General features: G+C 39.2%; 1 protein-coding gene across 7 annotated transcripts in view; it reads right to left on the reverse strand.

Moving 5' to 3' along the window:
- Positions 1-25,188, reverse strand: part of LOC136436136 (dachshund homolog 1-like) — a 64,619-nt gene that overhangs the window by 27,947 nt on the left and 11,484 nt on the right. For 3 of the 7 annotated variants that reach the window (XM_066429892.1, XM_066429893.1, XM_066429895.1), the window contains exons 3-4: positions 16,946-17,067; positions 2,061-2,528 (exon numbers count right to left, since the gene is read on the reverse strand). In XM_066429892.1, coding sequence (XP_066285989.1) covers positions 2,061-2,528; positions 16,946-17,067 — 590 coding nt within the window. The remainder of the gene's footprint in view (positions 1-2,060; positions 2,529-16,945; positions 17,068-25,188) is intronic. The other 4 variants (XM_066429896.1, XM_066429897.1, XM_066429898.1 and 1 more) reach the window with 2 other exon arrangements.

Raw genomic sequence — 25,188 nt, forward strand, 5'->3', positions numbered from 1 at the left:
GCCTCCGGATAACAACTCCCTGTAGAACATCCGATCTTTTATCGCTACGACCTTACTACATCTTCCGCTCATTCTTGAATGTCTTTCAAATGGTGTGTTGGGTTACTTCAATGAGGGTGTATCAAGAACTCCTTGGTTACTTTCAGATTGTTTCCAAAATAAATGCAAACCTTTATCAACTGGAATTAACAGAGACGGGGGGTAATAAACCATGTGTTCTACTAGTCAACATTGTTAACTCTCACTATCTGTACAGTATACCCTTGCTATGTATTGTTTCATGTTGCAATTAGCCTTCGGGCAAGAACTTGCAAATAAAAAAATAAAAAATAAAAAATAATAAAAAAACAACTTTCTGCGATCAGCTTAAAATGCAAACATTTATCAACCAAAAGAAGCCATTTACTTTAGGGCTTTACAACCATCACTAATAACAGAGATGGGGACATCATAAACTTTCTGCAACTTATGATCCACTGTTCAGGGAGTCATAAGTTCTATCTTAATAGCATGACATCACAAAAGCTGTGGATTGCTCATTTTTTGACAAAGAATGGAGTTGGACAGTCAAAAAATTTTGTATTGGGAATTATAGGTCAACTTTGTTTCAGAAGTTATCAACTGTGTTTGACATGTCATTTCCATAACTAAAATTACACGAAACACTGATCAAAATTTCTTCTTACCCTTTCCATCCAAGAAAGTGAAACTTTGAAGATGTTTTAAACATCATGATTATCTACATATACTCTGTTCTACCTTTCCTTCATATTCAAAAATACAAACATTTATCAACTGTACGTTTGTGAATATTAGACATCCAGGTCAGGAAAGGAGGAATAAAACTTAATATTTACTACTGGATAAATACATTTGTAAACTCAGACCTTTCAAGTGCCCATCCAGCAGCCTTTTGTCAAATTGATCAAAGGCTGACAAAATTGACAAAAATTGACAAAAATCTTCATTGACAAAAAGCTGTCGGATGGGCGCTTGACACGTCTGAGTTTGCAAATGTATTTCTCCAGTAGTAAAGATTCAATTTCATTCCTCCTCCATTTATCAACAGTGTTCACGTTAGGCTTGCCAGTCTGTATGAACAACCGTGAAGTCAGAAGAGACGTTGCTAAGCCCACTGATTGTTCCTCGCTGTAGGCCAAAGGAATATCAAAGAATTTCGCAAATGGAGCAGCAATCTACTTGCTAACCTCTTGACATTGAGCGACCTTGACTGAAGGGCTTGAAGGAGAGTTATTCATTCCTTCCACGGTTCTTTGATGTTTACTCTCTTATTGACGCTAATAGGTTTGACCTTCTTCCCGCCAGTGACATTGTAACAAATGAAATCCCCCAAACGTAAATACATCTGCATATCATTTTGTGTGGTACATTGTGCCGCAAGTGCTAAGATTATACAATACAGGTTATCAAAAATCACACACAACAAAGTCAAGAAAAACACCACTTAACATCACTAAAAAACACTGGCAACAGAGGGGTACATGAGGAAAACTTTTAAGTTAATCATACACCAAGCAATTGCTAAAATGATAGAAAGTTATCATGAGATCTAATTATGGCTATGGCAACTGTGTGAGTAGAGTAGGGAAATGAGTCACTTATGTCTCAACTATGTTATTTGGTTTATAGATATATGTATTATTCAATGTTACAAGAAAACTATGCTGATATCAAAGAATAACTTGTCAGGTAACAAAAATAACAGTCAAAAAGTTATGAAGAGCTTTACGACTTACATACTAGCTACACATGTACAACATGCCAGCTACAAAGCAGATGCCATCACATATAGCGTTAAAGAAGCAGCACAGAAAATCTAGCAGCACATGAGTGATATCCCAAAAGGGACGTTGTCTAGTATTAAGCAGACAAACAAGCACTATAAGCAAGCAGAAGTAAAGGGTGAAGCGTTTCTAAGTGTAAGCTTTGTAAATCATGCAAACAACAACAAGCCGAAGCAGCAACGAAAACAACAACAACCATGCCACAGGACACTCTACTGAACACGACAGCATTTTTTCTCCACATCTTTTACTCACCCACAGTTCCCTCTTCCTTGACCTTCGACCCTTCGTCCTGAGAGGTAGCACTAGTCTTCTCTCTTGACGGGGACAATTTGTCTTTGGTCAACGCACCGTTCGCCGTTGTACTATTGGGGGAGAGTTGCTCGCTTTCTGCAGCATTTCTGTCGAATTTTATGACGGAGGGCGACGCCTCTGGCAGTCTGGACTGCGTGTAGACCGCCGCAAGGGAGTGAGGTACGTTAAGAAACGCGGTGGAATGTGGGATCGCTCCCGCTGCGTGCAACATGAGGGGAAATCCGGCCATCGTTGTGGAAACTGGGTGGTCGAGTCCGTTGGGGAGGAAGTGGTTTTTGTCTCCTGAGGTAGGTATGGTGCGAGGAATGGCAAGGAGTCCACTGGACGAAACTAAAGAGGATGTCTTGTCCCCAGACACGGCTTTCAAATCCGACGATTTGCTCCCTAACGGGGAGAAACGTTGGAAAGCTACGATTAGTGTAAGAACCCTCGGCTGTTGCCGAGTGTCCTTTCTTCGGTCGTGAAAAGAAAATTAGATTCTTTTTCTTTCTAGCTACAGCTTATGTCATGATCTCAGTCCAAAGTTGCTCCATTCCTACATGCTAGCAGAGAATGAAAAGCAAGATCTTATAATTACTTGGCCATTGGAAAAAAAAACGTTGGAAAGCTAGAATTAGTGTAAGAACCTTCGGCTGTTGCCGAGTGTCCTTTCGTTGGTCGTAAAGAAAAGATTAGATTTTGAATTTTTTCTTCTTCTAATCTTCTAGCTACAACTGACATGGTTATCTCAGTCCAATGTTGCTTCATTCCTTAATACCTTAAGGAGAGAATGAACAGTGAGATCTAACAATTACTACGTTGTTTGGAAAGCTAGGACCAAATCATCTTTTTCCAGTCGTGAAGAAAAGATTAGATATTTGATTTTTCATCTAGCTACAGCAACAATTGTGACCTCAGTCCAAAGTCGTTATTAATAATATTGATACCAGGAAAGAATGAAGACCAAGATTTAACAATACTTAGCAATACGTCGGAAAGCTAGATCCAAATCTCCTTTTTTCAGTTGTTTCACCTTGATACGATTTTTTTTGTCTTTGCAACTGTACAATTTTCTGCTCACTTCTCTGTTACTACAATTTCCCTCGTGATAAAACGGAATAAAAGATATCACCCCAATAGTGTCAGAGAGCCTCAAAACAATCTAATTGGCCCTGGCACAGGGTCAATATGCCTTTAACATTATACTAGGCACAAGTGTACACATGTACATGTACATACGTCGTACATATATACATGGTCAGTAATTAGACAACCAGGAGCCAGTATACTCATGTGTGCCATCATCCATCTTATCCTACAGCACATGTCTGTCCAAATCGAATAGAGGATGAGTTTCACTTTATTATGGAATGCACTAAATATGATGCTCTATGTGATGAGTTATTCACCTCTCTCAATTCAAGTACTTCAGATTTTAAGACGCTCAATGCCACAGATAGATTTGACTATGTATTTAAATGCAACAGCCCATACAATGTTAAAATAGGCAAATATGTAAAAGATTGTTTTGTTATTAGAAAAAATAGTGGTACTCAAAATTAGCCCAACTTTAATAATGTAAAACATAAGATACTTATTTTGTTGTAGTCAATAGTTTTATTCCATACTTATGTCTTGTTCTATGTTTACTGTTGTTGCCATACTTTGTACCTGCTACAATAGTCGCGCAATAAAGTTCTTTTTCTTCTTCTTTTTTTTTTTGCATAACCAGATACAACAACTCACACACCACCTGGAATTGTAATTCCTTCATTTTCCTATCACGGAATCAGTGTTTACCCCACAACAAAGTCAGGACACCTCCAAAGATAAGCCATGATGTTATTCAGTAGAACTTAAAAGGTACAGACTGTCTTCAATGCCCTGAACCTTAAAACTACTACAAAAGAACTGATAACAAATAAAGGCTTTGACTTGACTTGAACTGATATTTCATATCTACATCCCTAAAAAGCACCACCTGAACCTTCTGCGTGTAATAATGCTTTTAGAAGTTTCATCATGTATTTTTCTTTTAGTGTACATTTTAGTGCATAGTCTACCTCCATATTTTCTGACTCATAACTGTGCTCTATGATTTAAGTGGTGACTTTGATACTTGTACATTACATACATTACATCTCTCCTATCACATCTTCATCTAAGTCGCTTTACGTAGGTTTAATGGGGCTAGGCACTCTTACAATACGTATCACTATACCCAGTTAAGCTGCTTTCCTTTCCCTAGTCCCATCCAGCTTGTTATCTACTCATTTCTCATTCACAATAAATTGGAATAATACATTTTAGACGGTGTTTCTAGTTTTGTTGTAAGCTTTATATCTTTATCTAGGTTGCTTTACACAAGGTTTTATCTGCCAGATCAAACTTACAATATCGCTATACCATTCAAGTCACTTTTTATCCACTCATTTCCCATTACATGATAATACATTTAAAGTGGTGTTTCTAGTTTTGTTGCAAATTTCAGGGCCACGCATGTAAAAAGACATTTCAGACGCAATATCTTTCAGTTGCTTTTATCCTCGTCCACTTGGTCCACCCTACAGGCCTTTTTCATGTTGGAAAATTCATTTATGACTTATTCCATCATTTCACGAGAACGTAACATGCTTTCATAAAACCAGTTCAAAGCAGCAACTCCTGCAACTTCAAGCACTGTTACGGCAGATCAGTTACCTTTACAATAAAGTTTTCGCTTTACAGGGCCTGTAACATGAAACTTTGAAGGGCATAAAACGAGTCGGCTGCCGTTATTGTATCGTTGGCTGACATCACCTCCACTTTATCCCCGTCTCATTTTCAATAACAAACCCATTACAAGATGAAATATGTGGGAAGTTAATCACCCGAAGGCCTGGAATATCCTCATTTATCGGGGTTTCTCGGGGTGCGGAGTATTGCATCTGGGACAGAGCGCGTGCCCCCTCCTCATTTCCCAACAAAAAATGTAATAAACATACCCACAGATAATGATACTGCTCACAATTTACATGTAAAGTTTGTAATTATCTCTCGTCCCAGCGGGTCAGCGCAAAGCTTGTCAGCAAAACACTCGTTGGGCTCGCCCACTTTAATTATTACTTCTGATTGCCTTTTGGAATAATTGCCCAAACCTACTCGCACGCCGCGCCGATCTATTACCGCCCAATAACCGAGAAAGACCGGGAGCAATTCTTTTTTCTTCTCCCAATAAAAAACTTCTGCTGCGGATTGGCAGGTGATAAAGGTGGTGTTATCACAATAGTAATGAGGGCAGGTCTCACCGGGAACACTAATAACACAGGTTGTTTGAAACGGGGAGTTGCAAGGGTCCTAAGACTCTCATCATATTCGTGATAGATGTTCTCGACTTCAAAGACAAATACGTTTCCCCCTGCTCTAATTGAAGCCTGCTTTTAAGCTGCATCAATGATTGAGCGTTGAAGGAGCTCCCCGCGAAAATCATTTGGTCACAGCCACAAAAGAGACATCAATTTTTCACAAGGCGCCATCACTTTCTTTTTACCACTAGGCTCCGCCAATCCCAGATTGGAACAGGAGGAGATGATTCCATGGCTAGAGCCATGCCTACTCCCTCCCTAATGTCTAATTAATAGGCAAACTGACCCCTTTTCATCCCATATCTCCCCAATCTGTAATGAAATCCGACTGGATGGAGGAAGTGCCATCTGATTTTTGATGGCTGGGTAATGACTTTGGGATATCTGGTGAAGGGAGGGATGGGCGAACGGCCTATCATCCTACATAAAGGCCCGCTCATGATGGGTTTTTAACCCCTGACACTCCACTGGCCAGGAAATAATTTGGGGGTCAGGAATCAGCTTTGCTGGGCAGCAGGACCAGATGGAAAGGGGCGAATGCGTCTCAGGGGCGCCACAAAGGCCCCTCTAGGCGCCGTGAAAAATGATGTAGACGGGGAAATTAACTAAATTCGGTCAAATCTGCTTTTACTTGGGACAAAGAGCATTCACTACTCTGCGGAGTACAGTAAAATAAGGGGGCAGCACGTCGCACTGAGGAATAAAAACTACATTTGTGGGTGTCGTAAAGACTAGAAACCAAAGTTAAAAATGATGTCGCCCTATAAACCTACATACAGCATGCATGTAGACAAAATGACTGCAACTTATACTGCGTGACACAAAGGAATAAAAACATTTGTGGCCGTAATAAAAACTAGAAAGCAATGGTAGAAATTATGTACCAACAAAATTAATGTGGACGTGCAAGTCTACAAAATTACTGCAACTTAAGCAATTTTTTTTAATATCGAGAACCAAAGTTGAAAAATGATGAGCCCTATAAACATTTATTCAAGTAGACTTAAGGACTCCAAGTTGTATTGCATCACACAAAGGAATAAAAACATTTGTGGTTGTCGTAAAAACTAGTCCAAAATGTCAAAAATCATGCATCAAAATCAGTCTATTACCTGAAGATCTGTCTAAATCAGTAACACTGTAATACAAACTACAATAGTATTCATCAATTTAACATTTCATTTACAGTCACTCATCGTTCATACTAGTATTCATAAGTCCAATAAAACAAAAAGCTCCCTCTGTGAAAATAAATAGGGATCATCTACATCAATATTCCACCTTTCACTTAATAACTGTTCAGTATTTCAGTATTGTATAAATAGCTTTTATATATACAATCACAGAGCGCACCCGTATGGCAATTTTCCGCGAAAAGCACCACCCTCCATATAAAAACACCCATTTCACCGCTGGATGATAGAACTTCTCTGGAACCAAAAGTACTCATAACTGCCTGCAACTGCAGATAACTAGCAATAGAGACGAGATCAAACCGGCAATAACCCTCGCCCGAAAATTAAAAACAAACAGCCCGGCCGTTGCAAGGATAATGACAGCCAAGGATATTGGCAACCCTTTAGTTTCTTAATGGACTTTCTACATTACATGATCCTGCATCAGTAAGGCCCATTAGGCAAAACATAATCAGTTGGCTGTTTTGCACCAAAAATAGTTACTCAAGCAACTGAATAAAACTTTGCAACAGTCAGATGTTTCAGACAGCATCACTATTCTGACATTTCTTGCTTGAATAAAACAGCATGTTTTTCACCTTCTATTTTAATATCAAGATATTCTATTACATTAATTCTGTATTCTACTATGCTAGTAAGATTTTACAATTTATACATTTCTGCTTTATGTATATTTGTAAGTTTACTGTACGATATTTCTTATCAAAGTGCATATATCAATACTATAGCTCATTTCAAGGTCAGGATTAGGATACTTTGCAAATTGTCTCCATTTAGCACGAGAAACATCACAGTAAAAGACTATCAAAATCAATTTCACTGTACAAGCTATCATCACCTTTGAAGTTACATCACATGTTAGCAACTGAAACACCAAGTCAATATCAATGTGCAGCAGGTCGTAAAATTACAGCATTTCAACATTCCGGCACGTCTGAACTGAAGTCAGCATATGCCAGGCAGGACTTATGTCGTACATAAGGTATAAATAAGTCTGACGGATACAACTTAGGGACTGTTACTAAGTGCTTTAGACATTGTGAAGCTGTGACCTTCATTAACATGAGGTATTCAATGAAAGGTATCAAAGGAGCTTAGGGAAGGCCACCTAAGTACGTAACAAGACAAAGGTTTAAACAACATCTAACTACAGCCTGGGGTGGTATAGACCTTTCTGCCACATTACAGTTGAGACATGTACTCTCTCTCTATCTTTTTCTCTCTGTGTGTTTGTGTTTGTGTTTGTGTGTGTGTGTGTGTGTGTGTGTTCGTTTGTGCATGCATGCGTGTGTCTGTCTGTCATTCTGTCTGTCTGTCTGTCTCTCTCCGTGTTTGGTTACAACTTATATTGTCTTCTATATTTTGTTCATGTACCGTATGTCAAAAATTAGTGGCCATGATTTAGCAAGGGAAGCAATATGACTAGGAGAGGCAAACTTGAGTTAGAATGGGTTGGATACCAAGTCAGAACTTTCCAGCTAAGCTTTGCACTTTTTCTCCCCCAGCCTTGTACAGTACATGGGATCAGGAGTGCATAATGACTCATGACACTTGTCAGGGCCTGACAGTACTGGGTCAACGCAGCCCTGGGGGGATATCAATCTATTTATTGAGAAGTCAGCTCTACCAGAGTAAAACTGCAAACCTACAAATGGACTAGCCTGGATGTCAAACCACTGGGCGAAGGATGCATGAGGGGTCCAGACAATGCTTTAGGCTGAATTCAGAATAACCCCAAACGTATTACGCTAAAATTAATTAAGGTAGACCATTTCCGAAAATTTGGACGCCTCACTACGAAATAAGCTGCCTACGCCTTACGGAAAAGAGCATGCTGCCCTCACTGGGCTAGAGGAAGCCACATCATGCCCGACTACCAAAGTTGGAAACAAACAGGTGTAAATAAAGTTGGCATCTGATTTCTGATATCTCATGGGAGCCTGTGGTAAACTTTCCTTGGGGGCATGTTGGCTCTAGTGCTGAGGAGCTAGCCTGTGTAGGGCCTGAAAACAGTCTGGCATCCAGGCTACAAATGGACTTGACTTTTAAAATTTACTGAGACAGGAATGTCAACTTCTACTTGCAAATGCCGTTATGATTTAGTATATGATTTAGTATCAGCAGCCATAAGGGTAGCTAACAGGTCCTGAGTGGTTGGCGACATACTTTGTTCACTTGCCAAGACCAGTTGGCATCGGGTTTTGACCCCAGGCCAAAAAATTAAAGCTACTCCACCCTACATTAAAAGGGTGTCTGAGAACAAAGGACTAGGCAAATACCTTGGAATAAGAATTAAGATTAAGCCCTGTATCACCTTTCGTGTTGACACTTCAGGTGTGAAGATCTGGGACAATTATGATGTTGCATTTTTCAATTAAGCTGATCTTCACCGTAATTTCTTCACTTCCAGTCATCAGCAATGGTGGCATATAAAATTGCTACTAAGATAATGTAAAACAGGATTAGCTATAATAAAATTTCATCAAATAGATCATTTTCGTCATATTAAAAGGGACTATATGTTGAAACTTGCATCATCAGTTAACCAACCACTGACTGATTTTGATTTGGGTACTTTGGAAACTTTATTCAGTGCAATAGCTAACATACATTTGTATGTAGCTAGTCTGCCTCACATACAAATACAACAAACTGACTGGGGAGGAATGCTCAAAAGCAAATTAAGAGACAGCAGCTCTCAGGTGTCATAAATAAGTAGGTTTAGCCTCCTTTTCTTTCTCTCCTTTAGCATCTTTGCCCAGTTTGGGGGCAGTGGCAACCAGACAACAAATGGAACCCCTCTTAGTTCTTCTCATCCCTCCAGTTGTGACCACAATCTCTTTCATTAGCTATAATAAAATTTCATCAAATAGCTCCTTTCTGTCCACGGATTCCTCATATTCAAAATGACCATATGTTGCAAATTGTATCATCAGTTAACCAACCACTGAATAATTTTGATTTGGTACTTATGATACTTTATTCAGTCCTTTTTTATAGCTAACACACATTTGTCAGGAGCTTAGTCTTCCTGGAGATAAAAACAACGAACTGACTGAGAAGGCCGGATGCTGCAAAGCAAATTAAGAGGCAGCTCTCAGGTGTCATAAATAAGGTTCTCTGAGCCTCCTCTTCTTAGCCTATATTTGCATCTTTGCCCAGTTTGGGCCAGTGGCAACCAGACAACAAATGGAACCCCTCTCAGTCCTTCTCATCCCTCCAGTTGTGACCACAATCTTTCATTTGCTATAATAAATTTCATCAAATAGCTACTTTTTTCCAAGGCTAGGATTCCTCATATTAACACTGTTAGGAATGCCATTATCAGTTACTGACTTTGATTACTTGAAAGTTTGAATACTCTATTAATTCCATTGGGTAACATACATTTGTAAGTAGCTTAAAAGTCTACCTGGACATAAAAACAACAAACTTGACTGGTGAGGAAAGGTCCAAAGAGACAGCTCTCTCAGGTGTCATAAATAAGGTTTACTCAGCCTCCTTTTCTTTCCCTCCATTTGCATCTTTGCCCAGTTTGGGGCCAGTGGCAACCAGGCAACAAATGGAACCCCTCTTAGGGCCTCTTTACACCTACGACATTTTAGAGTCGTGCGATCATCGTCGTGGGCGACGTCGCCGGCGACGGTATTTTTTGGCCGTCTAAAGACGATCAAAACAATCGTGCGATGGCAATAAACGGGAAATCCTCGAATTGTCGTGCGACCACCTCGGACCCAGTCGCACGACGTTCAGCGGAGGGGCCTGTGGCTGTTTTTTCTCGTCTAAAGAAGAATCGTCGCCGGCGACGGAAGTGGGTGATATGCTAATAAGCCTACAGCGTGCTGTTTCCTGTCCGGGAAGGAAAGTTTCTATTGTTTTCTTTGTAAATATGCATGCAGTTAGCAATGGAAACATATTTTTCTCATCCGAAACCAGTTATTCCGGCGCGACGCCCTGCTACCAGTGGCTACTTCTCTAGTATGCCCCTATTCCTCGATCCCCGGGACATCCCCGGCGGCGGCCAGGAACTCGGGTTAGATCCCGTCCGTCTCTGTACCAGCCTCAATCTCTTTCTTTGTTGAGCACCGTTCTCAACGTCTCATCTGCAGGGCAACAGTTGTTGCAAAGTCAGTAAAAGCTTCATCTTTTGACGGAAACAAGCGGTTCCCCCGCCATTTTGAATTTGAGCGCAAGAGTTCACTTTGAGTCACACGCGCACATCAATGGAATTCTGCGCCGCGGGAGTCCCATGATATTTCCTGACCGTGTGTCTAAAGAAAACCGTCGCCTACGACGATGATCGTACGACCTTATAACATTGTAGGTCTAAAGTGCGCCTTAGTTCTTCTAACCCCTCCAGTTGTGACCACGATCTCTTTCATTAGCTATAATAAAATTTCATCAAATAGCTACTTTTTTTCCACGGATTCCTCATATTCAAAATGACCATATGTTGCAAATTGTATCATCAGTTAACCAACTACTGAATAATTTTGGTTTGGGTACTTTTGATACTTTATCCAGTGCAATAGCTAACATACATTTGTCAGGAGCCACCTGGACATAAAAACAACAAACTGACTGAGGAGGAATGCTCCAAAGCAGGTGTCATAAATAAGGCTTACTCAGCCTCCTTTTCTTTCCCTACATTTGCATCTTTGCCCAGTTTGGGCCAGTGGCGAGCAGACGACAAATGGAATCCCTCTCAGTCCTTCTCACCCCTCTAGTTGTGACCACGACCTCTCTGACCTCCAGAATGTTTGCATTAACTCAGAGGTCATGCTATACAGCTCTGAAATATAGTCTGACCTGTGAGGAAGCATAGTAACCTGCCAAATAAGGCCATGTTGGAAAAGCGAGGGATTAGGTGACCAGAAGATGAGCAGACCCTGCTCCATGTCACCCACATGTCAGCTGCAAGAATGTCTGCAATAACAAAAGAACTTCTGGGTGATCTGACAACTTATTCATTTCCACATGTTATCAGTTTTATTCTACACCTGTATTTTGTACTATGTTTAATAGTTGTTGCCATACATTGTACCGTGTACAATTGTTGTGCAATAAAAGTCTTCCTTATCACTGTTAATATAAAGTTCATTATTATTGTTGATATCACTTTTATTTGCATCTGAAGCTCCCTCCTTTGTAAATCAGATGGAAGAATGTTTACACAACACAAAGAACCCCAGGCCTAGGGTGATCTGACAACTCATTCTTTTCCGCATGTTATTGTTGATATCACTTTTATTTGCATCTGAAGCTACTTTCCCTACTTTCCCTACTTTCTCTACTCCCTACTTTCCCTACTTTATAAGTCAGCTGCAATTATGTCCACAATAATACAAAGAACTTCTGAGTGATCTGACGATACATTCTTTTCTAAATACTGTTGATATCACTTTTATTTGCGTCTGAAGCTCCCTACATTTAACGTCAGCTGAAAGGACATCTACAAGACTAGCCTGATCCTCACAATAACTACTGTTGTTGTTGTTGTTTTTATACTACGTTAGAGTCACTTTCACTTGTGTCTGGAGCTCCAAGAGTCCAGATCCATTGTGAGATTTTCTTTGCTTTCCTACTTATAAGTCAGCTGGAAGTAAGACCGGAAGAACATAAAAGAACCCCTGGGTGATCTTCTCTACCTAATCATTACTTTCGCTTGCATCTGAATCTCCATTGTAAGGAATTCTTTGCTTCCCTGGAAGTAAGGCTGGAGAAACATAAAAGAACTTCTGGGTGATCCTCAAAAGAAAGTCTGTTCCAGATGTCAACATCACTTTCACTTGTGTTACTTGGAGCAACATGGAAGTTTCCTTTACTTCCCCACTTGAAAAAGAAATGTACTTTGTTACAACTTCTGGAATATCCTAACAACTTAAGTTCTAATCCATGATCACTTATATTTGAGTAAGATTCAATGTTTAATGACCTTCAGATCAAGATGTACTAACCTACATAATTGATGACTTAAATTTCCGAACTCAGGAAATATGTTGCAAATTCCTTATTGATTATATCAAAAATCCCTGTGTTAGAATTGTAAGTAACATAACTTAAAATGATTTATTAGAGAATAAATTTCTGTAAGACTTGGTTGAATCACAATCGTTTTTCCGATTTGAAGGGACAAAAGATCTTGTTGAAAAAAAGCCTAGATTTCATAGGATTGGGACCCAGAGATAAAAGTTGGTACAGTTTTTACTTTTAAAACATAATCCCTAGAAAATATCAGTCTCACAGCTCCTTATATACACTGACCCAAATCCGATTAAACTGTCTTATCACGAATGTAAATATCATTTGTTTGGCAGGACAGATTATTTTCCAGCGGACAGGAGGCAGGGATTTCTGAAGTGTAAATTTGATCAGCGCGATAACAACGCACTTTTCCCAAAGCCACTCACGCTGCAACCATTACGTATGCCGATCACATTGAGAGGAACCACGTTGCATTTTGACTGAATTAGCTCACCGGTTTAGAATGACATCTCCCATGGACTAAAATACTAACAAATGTCACCAACAACAAAGGCATATTTTCCCCCGGCCTGTTACCCACACCCGGCTAAAAGCATGACACATTCCAGGCCAAATCTTTCCAAATAAACCTTTTGTGCTGGTCTTGAAATAAAAGATGCAGCTCTGACCCCGGGACTGATGGACACATGTCTGTACTCTCCCAGCCTTACGACAATGTTGACTCTAAAGCTACACAATGAAACGACTCATTAGTCGGTGAAGCTCAGATCCCACCAACAGCTAGCTAGCTGCCTATTTCACAGAAATATCATCTCTACTTGTAATGTTAACATCCATTGAAACAACATTTGTTATCTTAATTAATACTGATTACTAATTACATCTTTAGGTAATCTACCATCCTTTCCTGGAAAAATGATTAGTTAGAACTTAGAGCAATACTCAGAACTCACTTAGCTAATTCTGCTTGTATTTCACAGAAACATCATCACTTCTTGTAATATAAACATCAATTAAAATAACCCTAATTATCTTAATAATTAAGTCTTGATTATCATTGGTATCGTTAGCTACTGTACCATTCCTTTTAATTGTTGACTCTCCCTACACCATAATAAGTTATAGCATCTCAGAACTCACCTACTGATACCTGTATTTCACAGAAATATCATTGTTTGTTTGTTTGTTATAATATAAACATCCATTAAAACAACACTAATAATTTTGATAATTAATACATCTTGATTATGATTTGTTTCCTCCATCCTTTATTTCCTCAACTCTCCTTACATACAGATTCGTTAGAGCAACTCAGAACTCAGCTAGGTAATGCTACCAGTATTTCACAGAAACATAACTTATCACGATGTTAACATCCATCAAAATTACCCTCATTATCTTGATAATTAAGCCTTTGAATGTCATTGGTAAATTCTATCAGGTTATTTACCATCCTTTCTATTGTTGACCCTCATTACACATTGATTATATTACATCGGCTCAGACATAACCAAAACTGCACCCCTCCCACCCGTATCATCACTTGTTATGCTGTAAACATCCGTTAGACTAATTGTAATTATCTTAATAATCAAGCCTTGATTATCATTGGTATCTTAGGGCAAACTGCCATCCTTTCTCCCCTTGACACAACTGACAGGTAAACTTCGAAAGCAACAAGCGAATCAGAATGATTCATAGACAGTCAGACAGACAGTCACGCTAGACTCAGTTATTTAAAACCCCATGGCAGTAAACATGATAATCCTACAACTACTCCACTTTCATATCATGCAACGATTGTTCACGCTTCTTCACTAATCATGTCTGACTCCCTGGCAAAGCAATTACAAACCCGTGAAGCGCTTTTGATGATCGAGACCAAAACAACATAATCTTCGCTTCATAACAGAATTAGCGGTGTCTCCATTTTCGGTTCCGCTGATTGAATTCGTAATCATAACGCAGTGCAGGTATGAAAGATAATAGAGAAACTTTTCAAGTTTGACTATCTTAATAAGATCCTCTGTCTTTAACTTTAAATGAATGAAAACCTTATCTCTCTTCTACATGGCAACAGACTCTAACTATATCTTACAATAACAACTTAATCTTGAACTATGCTTAACAAGTCAAAACGTCTGTACATGTTTTCCCAACGTCTCTTAACTATTTCGTCAGAAAACAAGTTCTCTTCAGATCAGAAGGTCTTAGAATGTTTTAAGAAGGTATTAGAATGTTTCAAAGAGATTAATCAGTGTTATGGAATAAATTCAAGGGGAATGCCTGGATAATTACATTGTTCAGACCTTTCTTTGACAGCTACCACCCACAACATCATACAGAGTTACCTGCGTGTGGCGTTGTGTCTGTCAACAGGTTGGGGGCTGAAGAATGTAATACAGCTTGCACCTCTGAATTACAGTAATCCCCTGGTGCTTTAGAACATGACCTTTCGCAGGAAAGTGTTACTCAGTCTGTTGTTTAAAACCTTCCAGTGGACTATCTGGCAGGCAATTTTATTTCTGTCAGGGTGGGGAAAGGCATGGCTTCATGACATAAGGTTGATTTAACTAAGAGTAAGATACAAAAGATTCTTCTAATTTTCAAGCAGTTCTCAAGGTAGCAAAATCATTGTCGGCCAAGAGAGTATCCATAGGCCACAGGAAGTGTCCAGTGCTACAGGAACTGAGAGATTGAGAAACGTTATGCTTATACTTTATAGAAAGGCCCAGTGCTCTGGGTACCGGAAGTTTAAGAGATGTTACGGTTTTTCCTTTCTGTATCTGCTTGGTAAATAAATACTATTCCTGTAACGTTGGGTAACCTAAATTCGTGGGGTACTTAAAGTCGGGATTTTTCGAAAACGGGGTATTTAGGGATATGTGCTACATGCAAAATCAGTTATAACGCCAGCAATGCAAAGCAGATAGACTAACGTATTCAGAACACTGGCTGAAAAGCTTCGATAACCATGCATTAGAAGTTGGCGACGCCAAAAACTCTCCGTCCCTTATTGACAGAGTCTGGGGCTTCGTGGGAGAATCACCCAGCACGGTTGTTCGCTGGTTTATAAGACAAATGTCACATCTCCTGCCTGCTAAACACAATTATTTATAAGACAACTTATTACAATCTCTTTTGCTAACCTGCAACTATATTCTAAGTGTGATCAATCATCAAAACTCCTCTCTGTTGCTACAACCTACGGCACGTGTATTTTCCCGCCGCCATATTGTTAACCAGAATCCTGTTGTCAAGCAGACGACAAAGGTTTGTGAGGAACACTTTTTTGTCTAAATGCTGCGTGTGATAGTGGACTGAGGAAGATATTTTCCTCAAAGTTTGCTCCTAACACAACAAGGAACACATGGACATAGTAGTATTACCATTGCTACGGCATCCAGCTAACTTCCCATGAATAATGTAACGTTACACGTTGCCCGATGATGACGATGGGCCGACTTTGAGTGAAGTTCTACCGACTCAACACACGGGTTGTTCCCGAACTGGCCTGATGTGTGCGGTACGGCCGTTTCTTCGTGTATTTTTTTTACTTGGACACGTCTATATCCATAGCACTCTCCTCAAGCCAAGGATAGAACGAATAGCTGCTGTATAAAATGTGATTAGCGGTAAGATATTCAAGACGAATCTTCTCTCCCGAATTAATGTGCCCCCCTGTCCGACAGCACCACAATTGTGCGTGCGGCGCACGGTAGTTTCAAGTTGAAATATTATGGTGTCAGCACGACTAGAGACAAAATCTACCATATATATGATTAGTGCAAAGATAGTACATGATACTGACAGAATAATAGAAAAAAAGGATGGTTTATTGTTCTGCTAGATTGATTTCAGTCAACCATTATCGGAAAAATCCCGAATTTAGGTTACCCAACGTTACATCACCTACACTTTGCCTCAATGTTGCTTTCATCTGTATATGATTACAACCGACACAGGTGAAGTGCACCTGTTCTGCTTTCACTTTTCTTCATAAATTCTAGTTCATTCATGATCTGCCTGAACCTTCCTATGTCACAGGTAAAATAAAAACGAACAGCAAAACTTGTTTTGTACCCAAGTATGTTATATCTATCGCATATTTCTGCATCTTAACAGTTAGTAACTGTAAATTTTTTTCTTATTACTTACTTAGGTATTTTATATGTTGCGGGGGAGACAACTAACAGAGGTCAGTAATCACCTGTTTTTTCTCCCTCTCCATTTTGTAGATGGAGAAGTCCATTACAGAAATAAAGAAAACTCAGAGCTTAGTAACCAATCATGCTACCTGTTGCCCAGGTGAGCAGCTTACCTATCGGTGTGTGTCCTGTGAAGTCGAAGTCTCCATTTTCCAGGTGCATCTTTTTGTGGTCGTGGATGAGGGGGGGCATCAGGGACGGGTGAGCTCTCTTGGGAGGGCGGCCAGGGCGGCTACTGCAGAGGGAAAACAAAAAGACATGGCAGATGAGTTCACTGTTAATAAGTATATACCGTAAGGTAAAAGTAAGGCGGTAGAACCTCAAATTGAGGACGAAGCATGACACTTTTTTGTTAGCTAACTTAGTAGTACAATGCAGCTTTGCTGCAGCTCGCTAGCAAAGCATACCGGGTCACCTCTACTCTTCACGAATAGTGTGTTGGGTTCTTTTACGTGCAGAGGTTTGATGCTTGAGGCTTACACCTGAAGCTCCCTCATACACAGGGCCGCCTTAAGCTTGTGTCACCATCCAACATGTCCAAGTTGGGTTTCCAACCCTAGGATAGAACTCCAGCTTACAGATCCACGGAAGCAGATACAGTACAAACTCTATAACTTCTGAACTTCACGGTTGGTGGTTTGAATACCACTGAAATCATGATTTTCACATCACTGGAGAGGGTGGAGGCCTTGTCAATCTCTGGCGTTACAAGAGCACCACAAGTTAAATACCAAGTAGAGGGAAGACTCAGTAAACAATGTTCAAACTCAAAGGTTATCCCTTAATAGCCTTTTGTGAGATTATACAGCCTTGGCTGTTTGTCAGCTAATTCAATGAAACTAGATAAACCATTACAATCAAACTGTATTTCAGATCTTGTCATAGGGTCATCCAAAAGAGTGGAGACTTTTTCTTTCCATACTTTTGCTTCAGTTCCATTCTTGTAACTATTTCATCTGGCCTGTTTTTCACTGGCCCCTCAAACATGCACAAGTGTAACCATCATAGGGGCAAACGCAACTGGCATTCTTCCAACAGACCACCCACTTGATAATATGTGATCTAGCGGATATGCTATACAATAGGCACGACTGTACTATTTGGCTGAAACATTCTTTGAAAGAAGTAAAATAAGTACTTTTCAAAGCCTTTTTTTCATTTAACTGCAACAGTGCAAGTAATGTAGAGAAGTGAAAAAGCATTGAAGAATTCTGAATGTAGATATACTATACAATAGGCATGACTACTATTTGGTTGAAACATCCATTGAAAGAAGTAAAATACTGTACCTCTTTTGCAAAGCCTTTTTATTTAATTGCAACAGTGCAAGTAATTTAAAGATTCTGAAGGGAAAAAGCACTGAAGAATTCTGAATATCTAGTCTAATCTCTGTCTACCCATGCATCTGAAATTAAATCTATTCATATGCAACCATTACAGTCTTTCAAGACTGTATCAAAGAAAATATGACTTCTATTTATGGCACATACTGGAGATATGATTTGACTACAGTACAATCACAGCTATCACAGCCCATTCAAAAAGAAAATGCAGCCAACTTTAAGTTGAAAAGAAGCTAATAAAGCTTATTTTCATTTTTAGTACGCTATTTCCTCAGATGCACTGAGGGGATAATAGTCTAAATGATTTCATTACCGTACTGATACATTTAAAAGCAATTACAATTCATCTTTTCATAACAAAGCAAACACTTCTCTGTATTCGTTTCCTTTGGGCTACTTTTACTGTATAACTTGGTTCTCTAACGTATGTGCTCCCAATAATGCCTCTATGTGGCACCAAGCAATAAAATAAAAAGAGCACTAGATACATTTGGAAAGATATTGAATCTCTATCTACTAACTTTTATAATAAGTCTCCACAGACTGCATTTGCTAAAATATGAAAATCGCAAAGAGTAAGGGTTTGCCAGGGTGCAATGGCCAATTTTATTTCTTCAAAATAATGATAAATCAAAATATCAACTTGAAAACAGAGTCTGATGGCTGTACCTTGGTACAAACAGTTTCAGTGAGTCAATATTCATGTAGCAAGATACAAGTGTTCTTCCCGGCCTTCTGTTTTCGTCTGGACTGCTTGCTAAATTTTTACTATCTGAAATTTCAATGTACACATTCAGCGACAAATTAAAATGTAGCCCTTCCAGTAAAGCATGTTTGACGCCTGGAATGCGAGTATCCAAATCTAAAGAGACCGGTGTTAATAATTCCAAATCCACAAACAGAATCCTCCAATACAATCATAAAGAAGGAAGGCTTTACACGCGTATTAGGCTTTGCAAACTATACAGGAAGCTGAGACCATCTTAACCGAAGAGTATATTAATAAATGATGAAATAATGGACCGCTAAACCAGCTGTGTTGATATTCTCCAGACCCCCCCATAGTTCTCCTGTCAGATGTCACATTATGACTTGGTCATGATTGATTAGTAGGTGTTCGATTTCTTATGAAATTTTAACAAGGATGGTTTGACTTATGACAATTGATAAAACGTTATGTATAATACAGTTACAATCGTATAATAGTTACAATATTTGAATGGTAAAAAGTTGCAATACTTGTAAGAAATAAAGCAGTAAACTTGTCTTTCGGGAGATAAAAGTAACTCCGTAAAATGAAAAAGTTTTTAGAATGACATTCTTTATTGTGTGCTTTGTGTAAAGCCCCTTTACCAAGTTGACTTTGTAACTCTTTTATAAAAAAATATCCAGTTACTAATGGTATATATCTAGTAGTAAAGATAAAAGCAAATGACATTGTAACAATATCACATTCGGAGAGACATCAAATCCAACTAGCCAAATAAAACACATGTAACGTTATCACCCCACTAAAGTCTGTTATTCCATCTCCAAGCCTGCCTCATCACTCACCTTCCCTTCCGATAACACCAGAATTAAAATTTTCAATTTCAACTGTTTCACCCCCATTGCCTTTCATTCGTCTTTGGCTCTGGTGTCGACCCTTTATTATCATCACAGTAAAACAAGTCGAGGGAGATTGCCGAGGTTGTAATTGCCATGGAGTGATCTTAATTCATATTGCACTCCTAGGAAAACGAGGATCCAACATTCATAACAAGAACCAGCAGGCTGCTTCCTACAGATATTGCGCTGCTTCGATCATAAAGGCAGATAACCAATAAAATCACTGAAATTATTAGATTATTACCGTCTTGACAAAAAAGGTGAATTATGCCAGGCTCCGCGATGTCTGTGCGCTCAGCCAACAAAACATCTAATATAAGATGGAATTACTCGCTTTAGGAATTAGTTTCTTCTTGGTTTGTGAGATAAACGGCATCTGTAGTCCCGTGATAATCGAGGGGAAATGAGCCCGAGCAGATCCCCTAATAAGGAAGAAGATCACACAGTTGCGAGGGTGATTTGCCCAAATTTGGGGCACCGCAGAACGATGGGCGCCACTTTATCTCGCCGGCTCAATTTTCCAACATGAAAGGCAAAAGTTTCCCTCCCAAATGAGAGCCGACACCAGAAAATGAATTCTCCGTCCCCGCGAAAAGACATCTGAATAGGTTTCATCAAATCGGGCCGAGCAACCGTTCCGAATTCAATACCGCATTATCGGGCGGAATTGTTCCGCAGCTGAGCTATCTCAGCCTTTTTAACCCATCTGAGCGAAACACTTGCCTTCATTTTCATATCTGTTTTAATATCGCCGGATCCATACACACCACCTGCACACCGCAGGACTAATGGAAAATCCAAGTAACATAAAGAGAAGCAATTTCGGATGCTTTCTGGATTCACAGGTGAGACGTTAAGGGGCAATAACACATCCGGGATGCCAGGACCAATAACCGTAATGCACCATTGAAATTTGTCACCGTATTTATGCACTGTTTCCTGCTCCACTTGCCAGGCACAGAAATGCCCTCAGAGACGTGGAAATTGGTCGATATATCCCCGAACTAGAACGGGCATTTAGGGGTCCCTAATAAAGCTGAACTTTAGTTGTATCCATCTTCGTTATTGGCCTTGGAACATCTCCAAAAATCATTCGAAAATTTAACAGTTTCTTCCACCCTCTAGGAGGTGCAAAAACAAAAGGTAGTGTTACAATCATTTATTCTTTTGAATCCCTGGTTGTTGCAAGGCTTTTGGAAGGCAACAATGACAACTTTTCGAAGGAAATGTTAAAATTGTACCAATGTCTAATGAGAGACATTCTACCAGGACATTCATTTGTACAATTAAACTATATATTTGTCACAAAATCAGAGATCGTAATCTCTGATGTAGCCTGTCCCCCATGTATTTCGAGATGAAGGTACTTTACATGTGCAGATGACGGCACGAAAACAAAAAGTAGTGCTGCAGAATTTATTTTCTTAAATCCCTTGTTGACATCGAATACCGGTAGCAACAATGACAACATTTCAAAAGAAATGTTACAATTGTATGAACCTCCAGAAACATTCAACTTGGACATTCAATTGTACAATTTATGTCACAAAATCAGAAATCGGCATCTTTTTTTGTATTTCGAGATGAAGGTACTTAACAACATTGACGGCACAAAAGCAAAAAGTAGTGTTGCAATTTATTCTTTTGAATCCCTTGTTGACATCAAATAGCAACAATGACAACATTTCAAAGGAAATGTTACAATTGTATGAATCTCAAGAAACACTCTACGGGGACATTCATTTGTACAATTTAGATCTGTTATGTCCCAAAATCACAAAATCAAAAATTGCTGGTTCAATCTCTGACTGCTTGCCCACCATGTATTTCGGTATGAAAGTACTTTACAACATAGACGGCTGCAGCCCACCGGCCTGTAACTGAACCATCTAAAAGCGGCCACAATGCTGGACAATTCTTCCTTTCGTATTTTTGAGTTCTTTTCAGGCAGGCAGACATTTGGCGGCTATCGACAATGGGATTAGCAGGAAATAAATAAGGTGTGAGTGCTGCCCATTACTGCAACTCCGGGCAGAATCCAATGGGCCAAATTGCCTTTTAGGAGACTGCGTGACTGTGAAAATTTTCTATTTGATCTGCATCTGTCCAATTTTGCCTTCGAGCTGGGATTTCCCAAAGCCGTGCGCAGCGAAGAAAGGGATATTACGTTTCCAATAATCCCGATATACAAGGGAGGACGAATTAGAATTCTGACTCCAGTCAAATAATCAAAAGCCTCACGCAGAAATAGGTTACGCAGAAATACAATAAGTTCAGCTGCCCGCGCTCTATGCGAATTAAATGTCATGCCCGCATTGGCCTTGAATAAAGTTGGCTAACAGGCAGGGGCAATACCGGAGAATTGGTTTAGAAATACAACTGGAATAGGAAAGCAATAACACAATAGATCATCCCGGACTGCAATCCAATGGTCAAAATTGCTTTTCCAAAAGGTATCCTGACAATTGACAATAGCCGCAACATCTCAATGTTAGAATTAAAAAAAAAGCAGGCCACGGCAATTTTTGGCGTACAGCTTGGATCTTGGGCAAAATGAGAAGTAGAACAAAAATAAGCAAACCCGTAACAAATTATCCAAAAGCATTTTACTGTTTACATGTTGGTAGTCAATACATACATACATCCTAGATTGTCTTAAACTCATTAACATATCTATTCAGAGTTTTGGTATAAAACTGGTTTTCCAATCCTTATCATTAGTCACTGACGAAAGACAGCGGATGCTGTCTGAAACGTCTGACTGTTTCAAAATTTTATCCAGTTGCTTGAGTAACTATTTTTGGCATACATGTAGAAGATTGCTTACTTGCTTACTCTTTTTGTGCAATGCTTAGCTATGAATTATAGATCATTATTTTTGTGTGCTGGAACGATGTTTGGCTATGAATTATAGACCTAACTACAGTAAATGTTTTTACTTCTCCATGTTTAAATCTCCCATTTAAATTTCCCTGTAACCCTATTCCAGTGCCTGTGACACTACACTGGATACTTTACTGACTAAAACCCAGGGCTCAGTCTCCAGCTTTGAATTTTTTTCCGTCCCACTCATTGTTTGGGAGCCAATGTTTTGAATTTTCGTTGTTAAATTTATCATCCCTAGCTTACAAAGATACCTTTTCATCAATTTCAAGTCATAAAGTTCAGAATTTGGGACGAAAAGGGTGATTTTTTTTTTTCCAACAAGCAAATCTCTGTCCAGGGACGGAGGAACGGCTCCTGGAGACAGTCCTGCTAAAACCTTTTCATAAAATTTTACTCCGAAATGTCTGAGAATCGAGGAACTAAACTGGCCTGGCCTAAATCCTATAGAGTCCATGTTGGTCCAGCGTCCTAAGCATCTCCTAGAAAACGACTTCACAAGCAGCTGACTAAATGTAAGCAGAAACTCAGCCCCTTTCATCACTTCAAGGAGAAGCCATTCATTTTCTACACAAATATTTCAGCTGAAGGGGTCAGACTTCAAATGTCACACTTCAAAATCCGCACAGACAATAGGAAGTGATTAAAACAATTATTTCTACACCGCGGATAAACACTTGCCTGTTTTGTTTACTTTAGAATGTAAACTGCATTCTTGGTAGTTGTCTACACAAACCTGCACTCTAACTTGTGGATACAAATAAAGTCAAGTCAAGTCAACTTCTCTGCCTAAATATATTGAAGACCCTACAAAATACAGTTGAAGAGGGCTTATACAAATGAATAGTATACATTCGACAAAACATTCACCAATTACACGCAATGAAAGTTTTGTTACTTTTGGGGACTATGATTCTTAGACATTTAAAAATCAAAAATGTTCATGAAATAATATGCTACGGGAGATAGCCAGCCATAGACCCTCTATGGTCAGCTGCAATTGCCTCTGGTACAATTATTATTCAATCTATTTGGCCGATTTCTACTTTTCCAGAAACTTCAGTCTCCACTAGGCACTAGGTGAAGATTACATAACATAGCCTGCAAAAAAAAACCCTGGCAAATATTCTCTCTATAGCCTGCGTAGTTCGTCTGGTAAAGACTAGACTAGAGACTGGTCAGGTCTGCACAATTGGTGCCCAGTCTTAGCATACTATTCACTCTATTCAGTGGCCAATTCCTACTATTTTGCCAGCAATCCACAGAGCCTGGTAGAGGCTACTGGTAAGGACTGATGCCTGGGTCTGCACATTTGGTGCCCAGTCTGGAATCCTGTGGTCAGCCCCAGTGTGGGACAGCTCTGATTACAGGGTACAGGTGTCACTTTGATGGATGGATTCTCAATGATTCTAATTACTTGGAAAATCACCTCAACATTCCTGATGGGGATAGATAGATCCACTGTCAACCACATTATTACAATATAATACACTGTATTTCAGAAGAAAACTGTATTTCAAAAACAAAAACTTCCACTGTGAAGTTTTGCAATTCAAGTTTAGCTCTTTATACTTATTCTGAAGGACAAAAAACAAATCTAACACAAATGTAGATACTAAAAGATAGATCTGCATATCTTACAACATTTTGTAAACATTCATTTCTGACAGCCTTTTGCACTGTACACAAATTTCTGAAGAAAAATTGTATTTGTATTTGGGATCGGAAACATAAACTTCTACTGTGAAGTTTTGCAATTCAAGTTTAGCTCTTTATATTTAATTCTGAAGGACAAAAAATAAATCTAACACAGATGTAGGTACAAATCTCACAACATTTTGTTTATGTTCATTGATTTCTGAAGCATTGGCTTCTGTACTATACACAAATTTTATAATTACAAATCAGTTTTATCAGTTCCATGGAATTTTAAGATACCAACAACAAATTGACAACAGGATACAGGTGGAGATACAGATCTTGCAAACTTGTACTAAAAATATTTTGATCCTGCATGTATCAGTTCTAACAAGAAATTTCATGCTTTTAAGTCTTTCAATGTTTTATCAGGATCTAGAGGTACTGAAGAGATTTACATAACGCAACTGCTTGTTGCTTGTTCATCACTGTCATAATATGATAATTGAAAATGTTTAGTATATCTATTGCTGTAATGTTTAAAGACAAACTTCATGCTTTTGAGAAATTCTTTTGATGTTCTGCCAAACAATTCACGACAATGGGAGAAAATCTAAGTACTCCTTGCAAGTGCTTCACTCTTGACAGCGGCATGTTTTTGTTATTCCAACAACACAATGCCTCTCCCTGGGTGCTTCCGCTTACCAAAGCCAAGTGACAAGTTCTACTAACAGTCGTATAAATAACTCTCGGCTCGCAGGTGGGCTGCGTTTCCCTCTGTGTTTCCTTTTCTTTCTGTGGAGGAGAATAGCGAGAAATCCTGCGGATCTGTCTAAGCCCTGGGTGACAAGAGGGAATGTACGACCGTGACATCTGCTTCCCCA

This window comes from Branchiostoma lanceolatum, chromosome 6 (assembly GCF_035083965.1).
Source record: "Branchiostoma lanceolatum isolate klBraLanc5 chromosome 6, klBraLanc5.hap2, whole genome shotgun sequence".
NCBI classification, from domain to species: Eukaryota; Metazoa; Chordata; class Leptocardii; order Amphioxiformes; family Branchiostomatidae; genus Branchiostoma; species Branchiostoma lanceolatum.